The 9848-nt window shown below is 44.1% G+C and overlaps 1 protein-coding gene across 2 annotated transcripts in view; it reads left to right on the top strand.

The window, feature by feature from the left end:
- The window catches only part of IGSF5 (immunoglobulin superfamily member 5), an 86520-nt gene that overhangs the window by 13374 nt on the left and 63298 nt on the right, over nt 1–9848 (top strand). For both annotated transcript variants that reach the window (XM_019525432.1, XM_019525431.1), the window contains exons 3-4: nt 4661–4981; nt 5961–6269. In XM_019525432.1, coding sequence (XP_019380977.1) covers nt 4661–4981; nt 5961–6269 — 630 coding nt within the window. The remainder of the gene's footprint in view (nt 1–4660; nt 4982–5960; nt 6270–9848) is intronic.

The raw sequence follows: 9848 nt of genomic DNA, 5'->3' as shown, positions 1-9848 counted from the left end.
CCCCCCCCCCCGCCACTGAAGCAGGAGAGGGCAGGGCCTTTGGGGGCAGCAGCTCCTGTCACAATGTCAAGGAGTGCCAACCCCTTCCTGGTGGGGACATTGTGCTATGGGGCTGGGCAGATTTGCAGCGTGCTGTGTGTGGCAGCACCAGTGTCTGGATAGAGCCAGAGCCCTCCTAACTCCCCCAGCACTGCAGTGGTCCTCAGCAGCTTCTCTTAGCTGGAGTGCGGCTCCCTGCCAGGAAAGGGATTGCGCTTGGGGAAATGCCCCCATTATAGTCACTCCCCACTCACTGCTCCAGTGTCTGGGTGGGGGCAGGGCCAGCCACTTCCTGCAGGGTCTCTGAGGGAGTGGGGGGCAGGAAGTGGGGTTACTCCCTGCTCTGCTCCTAGGGCACCACAGCTGGGTTTGCCCAGCCTGGCTGCAGCTGCTGCTTGGTTTCTGCTTGGGGCAGCATCCAACAGAATAAGCCCCCTCCTGCTGGCACACGCCACACAGCTTAGAGGGAATGCTGACCCTTGGCAATGAGTTTTTGTACAGAAGAAATACTTTGTATTTGTGCAAGAATATCATAATATCTATTATAGTATATTAGGCTCTGAGCACAGACCAAGTCTGCCCACTTCTTGCTTTGCAGCCACCACTTGGTCTGTGCTTGGGGCCAGCCACCTCCCAGCAGGAGGGGGCATATTCCACCAGATGCTACCCCAAGCACAGACTGAGTGGTGGCTGTGGCTGTGCCAGGCAGACCCAGTTGCGGTGCCCCAGGGGCAGAGTGGGGAGTGACCCCAGCCCCTGCTCCCCACCAGAGGCCTTGCAGGTGGTGTCTGGACCTGCCTGGCCACTGGAGCAGTGAGGGCGGAATGACTGTGCCGGGGCAGCAGGCCCCATCCTCGTTTCCCCAAGCACGAGCACTTCCTGGCAGGGGCTGCCCTGCGAAGCGCAGCGGCACTGCGAGGCAGGAGGTTGGGAGGTCTCTGGCCCTCTCTGGATGCTGGTGCTGCTGCATGCAGCTCTTCCAGCTCTGCACCACACCTGCTGGGAAGGGGCTCTCACTCCCCAACATTATGACAGGGGCTGCTGCCCACATCAAAGGTCCTTGTTATTCCCCCGCAGGGAACAAGCATGGCAGCAACAGTCAGCAGACCAAGCTGCCAGTGGGGTAGAAGAGAGACTAACCCTCCTCCCTGCCCCTCTTTGCTTCAGGGGACATGGTGCCCCACTATTGCAGCAGTGAGTGGGGAGCATGCAGCAGACATGGCTTGGGTCCCTGCCAGTGGCACAGGGAGGGGGGAATTAGACCCCTCTCCAGCCAGTTCAGCCTGGACTGGCCACACACTCCCAACACACTTTCCTGCAGCTGAGGGCTGGCTCTAGTGCCCCCTGGTGCCTGGTCTGAGCAACTGCAGGTATGTGCTCACAGTTCCTGAGTCCAGAGAAAAAGTTTGTCCTGTTACAAAACGGTTCAACCTAGGTAGTTTAGACTACCTTGCAAAGGTTGAATCAGTTCAGGCTCCAGCTTTTTGGATGTCTGTAGCTAGCCTAGCAAAATATTTCCCATCACTGTGGCCGTCATGTACCCTTGCCAGCATTCCCTCTAAGCTGTGCAGCATGCACAGCTGCGCAGGCGTGCCTGACAGCATGGCATGAGTGCACCTGCGTGGCCGTGCACACCACACAACTTAGACAGAATCCTGACCCTTGGCACTGAGTTTTTGTACATAAGAAATACTTTGTATTTCTGCAAGAATGTCATAATATCCATTATAATACATTTGTATGAGAGAGTGAGGAATGCAAATTCATAAAATAATTACATAGTCATTAAAAGATTAGATGGCTGGAATTCCAGGAACAGAACAACACACTTAGATGTAAGTGAAAGTTCTTGTTTTGAACTTTGGACAGTTTCATCCTTTGGTAAACATTTAGTGATATGTTTCATGTAACTTAAAGATTTACTAACCTGATTCTGTTATTCTAAAATGAAGGGACAGAGTGACTTCATGAAGAGGCTAGAATTTTATACAGGGTCTGCAAGCACATCTGCTGTAGCTTTACACTTACACACCACAAGCCACAAAATGCTCACTAGTACCGTAACACTGAAGACATTTATTAAAGAAGACCAACATCCTTGTAAACTAAAATGTTCCGTGAGAAGAGAACAGAAGAGACCAAAGATACTTTGGGGAATCTGTAGGCACCACAATTAAAGATGCCTGGGGAACTTCATTTATGACAAATATTATGAAAGAAAAATTTAGTTTGCAAGGAATGCTGATTAGTTTAGGATCTGAAAGAGTATAAAAATATAAGTTATCTGAGCTAGCTCACAAATTTGTGGACAATAAATAAAAAATCAGGACTGCTAAACTGGTATCTATGCAAGAGGCAAGGATTTTATATCACCCTAAATACTATCACAAACTGGCATCTAATGATCCATAACTTTTGTATATATATTTCACTTTCAGCCTTAGTTTAGACATTCAGAATGGTCCAAATAAGTTTTAAAATGTTCATTTTGGGGGGGCTAAAGATCTGGAATGTCTGAGGCTAAGTACACTGAAATTTTTTTTGCCCAATTTGGCCACAGAAAGTGGTCTATAGCCATGACCAAATACAAGTGTACAGCTGCAGACAGCTTCAAAAATGCCCGATTGGGCAAAAATCTGAACCCTCATGCAATGAGGGTTCAGATGAAGATGTTTCAAAAGAAAACGTCTTCTGTAACTTCTGTCTGCACTGCCTGCCAAGCTGTTATTGTTTTCAGAATGGGATAGGAGAAAGGGAGCAGAGGGAGTTCAGTCTTTTGGGGGCTCCAATTCAGCCACCCCACTGACCAGTATTGGCTGGGAAACTTCTAGAATGGGTTCCTGCTCCCTTTCACCACTCCCATTCTGAAAATAGAGACAGGTTGGCAGGGAGGAGGGGCCATTGGTAGGGGAAACCGGCTGTAGGCAGGCAGCCAGCAGCTGGATTCCCTCCCTCTTAGAACCAACAGTGAACTTCTGTTTGTTTGAGGGATCTTTGTAACTCAGAACACTTCCTGCAAAGTGTTCCCAGTTATAGTGGGGAGCTGCACTTCTGTCTGCACCCTATCCTTCCTCTACAGTTAATTTTATATGAGGCAATTCTGTTAGTTTTAATGGGAGACTGTGGGAAGAATTTTCTACTTAATCCTGCTATCCTAAAGACTGTATGCTTTGGGCACTGGTTCTGGAAAATTTCCCGTTGGCATTGCTGTCTTGCTTTCCTTGTGTATTGATGCAGCATGGCATGGGGAACCCTCAAAGTATGGAGGAAGTGGGACACTGGGACTCCTTATTTCTCTGTTCTGCAGAATGCCCATCTCATTGGGGCACCTCTTCACAAGTTGGCAGCCTTTCACTAATGATTGGCTAATTTAACACAGCTTGGCTCTAAGGTGGGCTAGGAGTGTTCCATCACTAGATAACAATGGTGTATCTATCTGCACACAAAACTGGCAGTGGGATATACACCCACTCTGGATTTATTTAAATTCTGTGCGTCCCATGACTGTGGGATGACATTACAAGGACCCCGTAATGTGTTTTCCGCAGATTACTGATGTACCATCAACCATACTCAACCTTGACTTCATTTCAACACTGATTTTTTTAAAGTGGCACTTATTGCTAATAGTTGGTATTTAAAACTTGCTCTGCAAACATTAGATATTCACCACTGTTGGATATATGCTGTTAGATTAGATATAGTGATGGTTACCTTTAATAGGCATTCTCTTCAGGTGTCAAATGCTTACATCTATGCAATACCAAAAGGACCATATTTACTTTAATTTAAGACAACCCTGAATTTAAGATGAACCCTCTCCCCACCCCAAGACTTAGATTCTGTATAGGAAAAATGGTAAATTTGGTATAATTTTCCATCTATATAATCTAATTATTGGACGGTTGTCTTTACTTTACCCCCACCTCTGCAGAGGGAAGGCAGTGGCATGCAGGTGGTATGGGAAGATCAAGCAGCATGCCCTCTGCTTGCACCTGCTCTCTTGTCACCTCTTCCACCTGCCTACCCCCTGCTTGCCCCCACTCCCAGGGTCTTGGGCCCCCCTTCCCATTCTGCTCCCCCTCCTGCCCCTTCCCTCCATCCCTATCTCCTCTCAGACTTAGCTCCCCCATTCTCCCCTTATCTTGGCTTCATGCCAGCAGGCTCCATCCCTGTTCAAGCCTGGGGCACTGAGCATGGCTCCAGCTTGGTCCCATAGCAGCTGTGCAGGCTATGTACGTCACTGCTATGGGGCTGGGCTGGAGCTGGGCTTAGTATCCTAGGCTGCAGTGTGGATGAAGTCTTTCAGAACTGAAAAACATAGGGGCAGAGGGAGTGGGGTGGGGAGAGGGAGAGAGGCTGTGGGAGGTGGGGAGATTCAAGGAGATGAGCTGATAGCCACAGCAGTCACCTGCTCCCTCCACCCCTTTGTACTCAGTTCTAAGATGCGGGGCTTTTCCCCCGTGTTAAATGGGAGAAAGGAACCCTCATCTTAGAATTGAGTAAACACAGTATTATTGTTTTATAACAGTATCTTGCAGAATAAACTAAGCAAGCCAGAGCACTACTTTGACATTTGTATTTCTATACTTATAATTCTTGGATTTGTTTTCCCTCACAGGTCTTGGCTTCTGTTATACTATTGTCCGTGGTCCTGCTAATGCAACAGTTCTAGCTGGTTCAGAGGCCCGGTTTAACTGCACTGTCTCACAGGAATGGAAAATCATCATTTGGCTTTCAAATGGGAAACTTGTTCTTACTGTAGTTAATCATTTAGGACCTGTTATAACAGAAAATCGTTTCACCTCTCAAAATTATACGGCTGGTAATGAATTTACTTCAGAGCTGATTATCCATGATGTCCGTCAGAGTGATTCTGGTAAAATAGAATGCAGCAGTCAAGGCAGTACTGAAAATGGCTATGCATTTCTTACTGTTCAAGGTGTGTATGAATTTTCATGTCAAGGAATTCATTTTAAATTACTGGTAAAACAGACTTTGGCACATTGCCCAGATTGTCTCTATATATTGTTTCTTTCTTTCATTTAATGTCCTATATCTGCTATGTCTCTTCTTTTGAAAGCTGTTTCAGTAATTTTGCATCAGAGCAGCTTTCTCACTCATATTCAGGCTGCTGCTATAAAAGATTTCAATTCTGCTCTCTTTTTTCCATAGCTTCTCTTATTCTTTCTTGGATTGCTTGAGAGTGCCAGAAGCCCGTTAATAACAGTGCCATTTATCAGTCAAAAAGAATCTCTTCTGACCAGAATCTTTATGGATTTTTGCTCAGTTTTGTACATAAACCATATTTGGTATTTAATGTAGAGCTTCCCTTCTACTTCTGATTTAGGAATTGGCAGCATCCAGCCAGCTTATTTGTAGTTGATTCAAGGGAGTGCAGAAGTGTAGTCTCTGAGACACAAGGTTATACCCCTCTTGTTATGATTTTTGCTCTACATTACAGCGACCAAGAAAAAATAAGATCCTGCATATCAAGTACTTTCTATATAAGCTCTCTCAATCATCACTGTTGCATGTGCATTCAATCAAGTAGAATCTTCCTTCTGCCCACTGTTAATTTGTTATAAAGAAAAATACCTAACACCAAGAGAATATGAGCCTTCTATAATTTGTTTCCTGATTGACCTGAAGAAACTCTTTAAAAACTAACAGAGAAATATAATTCCAGCCTTTTTAATTGAAAACTGAGCCTAATGTCAAAACAGAATATAACATGGGCAAGAAATTGCAATAGCTTTGTGTTTCTCTCGTAAAAATGAGACAACCAGTATTTTATAGGTTTTTTAATGTACATTTCAAAACATGATTGATTTCTGTTATCAAAAGAGATTTAAAGCTGGCAGTAGCAAAGCATTTAATTTAAATATTCTGAAGAAAGAAAACATTTTTGCCTCCTACAGTTAATGGATCTTTGTTCATCAAAGATAGCAACTTGACAGTAGAAGTGAACAAAACAATTGAAATTTTTTGTGAAGCCTTAGGATGGGCTCCAGCTCCAAACATTACCTGGAAGATAAATAACTCTTTCGTAGATAAATCGATGTATATCACTGAACACGGTCAAGAATCTAATGGCCTTCACAATACAACCAGCATCTTAACTTTGACTCCATTAACCAATGAGACTCTGACTTGTTTAGCTGATATAGGAACATTGTCTAAGCCACAGAATGCAACTGTAACCCTTATTTTGGTTGAATCTCCTCTAGGTAAGTGAACATTCCTCATGCCATCACTGTTTATTTTGTTTTGAAAACCTTTGATGTGCAGCCTGAGCAATGTGGCATGTGCTACTGCAAGAGAATCAAGCTTCTGTAAATGGTACAAACTGCAACTTGATATTCATGTATGGCAAGCCCTATACATGGGGCTAGCACAAGTCCTGTGTACCATGACATCACACTTACAATACATTCTAAGCAACACAAAGTGGAGCTTTCCTTTTCATGACATCGTTGCATACAAAACGGAGTGCTGCAACTTGTGCAAGATTCCCTCCAATATATTCAGGTTTAAAAAACAAAGACATGTTTCAGCCCATAAGATAAAACACATCTCTGTACCTACCATAAACATTTTAGGTGATACTTCATTTGCTCAAAGTCAAACCTAGATGAAATCCTGGCTTCTTTGGAGTCAGTGCCAGTTTTGCCATTGATGTCAAGAAAGCCTGAATTTCAATTCCTGGTTCCTACAAAGAGTGAACAGGGCAGATAGAATTCCCAGTCTCTAAGGCTAGGGACAGACATTCAAAAAGCCTGAGCCTGAATTGTTTCAATTTTTGCAGGTTAGTCTAACCTGACTAAGCAGAACTGGTTTAAAACTGGACAAACATTCTCTCTAGACTGAGGAAATTCAGGCACATGCCTGTAGTGGGTCAGGCTAGAAGCCAAGATGGTAGGGGGCACTAGAGCTGCCCTCCCTTCCCTTCTGCAGGGAGGTGAGCTGAGGGGGATGTGGCCAGGCCCCGGCAGGACTCTTTCATTAGGGAGGTCTGCCTGCACAGTCCCAGGCTTTTCCCTGCTGGCTGCTTAAAGGGGGGGGGGGGGGGAGGGAGAGTCTTGCCAGCCCCGGGCTAGTACTCTAAGGCAAGGGGGGTTGTTCAGTGAATGCATCTGCTGAAGATATGGAGCTTTTCAATCTTCCTCCCTGCTTCATCATACTGTTTGCAGCAAACTGATAGATGTCCAAGCCAGCTGGGTAGGGGGCAGGGGGCAGGGATGACACACTGATAACAGTCTTTATCACCTGATTAGCAAAACAGTAGCCTCTTTCTACATTACTTCAAACTTCTTAAACACCTTACCAGATGACCTGTTGATTAGCTCCAAAAGCTCTAAGCGGTCACTATTCTGTCTGCCTATAGCCCCTGCTGTGGTAGAGAGGAGGAAAGGATCTCTGCTTAAGTAATGAGTGGTGGCTGAGAGGGGGAGAGGGGGGGCATGGGGAACCCAGCAGACCCTGCTGTGCCTGCATGTCTGTGTTGAGCTCCAGCCAGGGAGCAGAGGGGAGGGGCCAGCCCTGCTGTGGAGCAGAGACCCCTACCCAGCCCAGAGAGCATTCTGGGATGCTGGGGGCGGGGGGTAGTGTCTCTGATTTAACTTAAACCAGCAAGGGGTCTGGGACAGACATTGCATAAACTGGTTTGAGCCAAATCAGTTAAGTCTGATACTACATTCAACCAGGTTTATCTCAAACTGGTTTCAGCCATTTTCAAACTGGTTTATGTTCACTGAACATCTGTTCTCTTACAGGTTTAAACCAGTTTGTGATCACTTAAACCAGTTTATGTGTAATGTCTGTCCCTAGCCTAATTGACACTCCTCCATGTGTTTCCTCATGGAGGCTGGTTGGCTGTGTCATCAACAAGGATGGCTGAAGCGCAGTGACATCTTAGCCATGCTCTTTCCCAAGAGCATTAGTCTTGTAGGAACATACTGGATGGGCTTCAAGGCCCATTACTCCCAGTCCTGGACAGTCTCACCCCTCCAGATGCTTCAGAGGGAAGTGAAAAATACCCATAGAGCCAGCAGATGTGGGATAATGTACCCCACATATTCATCTTCCTCTTGTTCCCTTACCTGTGAAGCATGATATTTAATATATCTTTCAAAATGTATGTTAGCAATCAGCATTATAACTCTGTTTATATTTGCTATTCATGTAAGTGTCCAATTATTTTTTACGTATTGCTACCTTCTTGGTCTCTCCAATATTCTGTGGTAATTAGCTCCACAAATGAACATCTCTGTTATCAGAAGACTTACCAAGCTATTGGTAAAGCTGGACTTACCAGGCACACATAGCAAGAGGAACAAGGGACCAGGCTCTGAATCATTGTGTATATCAACAAATATGTTTTTACTGAAGTGGTATCCTAGGTGAGATACTTCTCTTTTCCAAACTGTAGACAATAAAAACATGCTGGATTAGATCCAGTGTATAGTTCAGCTGAGGACAGGGTGTGGGGGTGGGAGAGATGGCACACAAAAGTGCTTTTTGCAGCCTCTCAGTCCTAGGATTACTTGGTTAATGGTCCCTGTATAAGGTACATGTGTCTCAAGGCTACTGGAATTGTTATCAGCTCATTATAGAGGCTAGAGTCAGCTCAGAGCTGAGATTACCTTGATGACACCTTGGTGACACCCTCTTTTTAGCTTTATCATCTATGTTGGGGCTTGGAAAGGTGATACAGAAGCCTTTATAGTAGTTCAGTGCTACTTTAGATTTCTTCTACATAGAATAGGTACTTATAGCCATGTTTCTTTTTGTCATCTGGTAAGTGTCATCTTTTGACACGCTCCTCAAGACATCTCTCAGAATGCTATGTGGTGTGAACCACTCCTTGTGCTGAAATGGGTGGTAATTGCATAATGCACACAAGATATTAATATACCTGAGTGATGGGTGTTGTATAAAAACCTAGATGTGAATATAAATAAATAAGCTTCCTGACTGAGCCTTTTTATTAAGTGTGAGTAATTGTTTACAACATTCCCAGGAGCTCCTGCTTTGTCATGCAATTGAAAAAGACCATTCTACTGGTTTTAATAAGGCATCCTCAAAGTTAGATTACTTCTAATTAATGATGAAGCAAAAGATATCTATCCTGAGGATTTAATAAAATTAATAAAATTACCTTGCCTGCTCCTCTGTGAGCTACTGAGGTATGCACCCTCAGTTTCCATAGTTACACAATGAAAATCAGAAAAGGAAAAAAACAGATGTCATGAAGCATATTAGTGATAGAACCATTATTCATTACTTTTGGAAAATGATTGTGTGGCAGCAGACACTCAAATTTGTCAGGGTAGGAGAAAGTAAAGTCTTTAAATTATGAATGTGAAATAAAGATATGACACTTACAATAAATGAAAATATTCTAATACATGTAATATTTGAAATTCCAGGAATCCTTACCTGATGTTGGCAGTAAAAATGTCCAGGTTGGCAAGTCAAGAAAAATAAATTACCTTCTTTGATAGGCAATACTTCCCCACTCATAAGCACAAAGTCCAAGAGTTTGAAACAAAGAAAAATACTGGACCTTTAGTCAGTTGCCAATTTCTACTAGGTAACACATTTGACTAAGTAAGATTCCTACCACTGCCCCTGGTGTCCTGAATAGAGTTTTCATCTCAGTCCTCCTCCCACAGCTGTCAGTAACTGAGCATGTCTACATGTGCATTAATGCCCTTTTCCTAATGTGCATTAAATTTAGTACCTCCCATGTGAGGTATTAAATAAATGTGTATTAGGTTCCTCTAATGTGCAGTACCAAAAGTACA

Source organism: Gavialis gangeticus, unplaced genomic scaffold, assembly GCF_001723915.1.
Source record: "Gavialis gangeticus isolate Ggan-Ray unplaced genomic scaffold, GavGan_comp1, whole genome shotgun sequence".
Classification (NCBI taxonomy): domain Eukaryota; kingdom Metazoa; phylum Chordata; order Crocodylia; family Gavialidae; genus Gavialis; species Gavialis gangeticus.
This window is presented reverse-complemented; position numbering and strand designations above follow the sequence as displayed.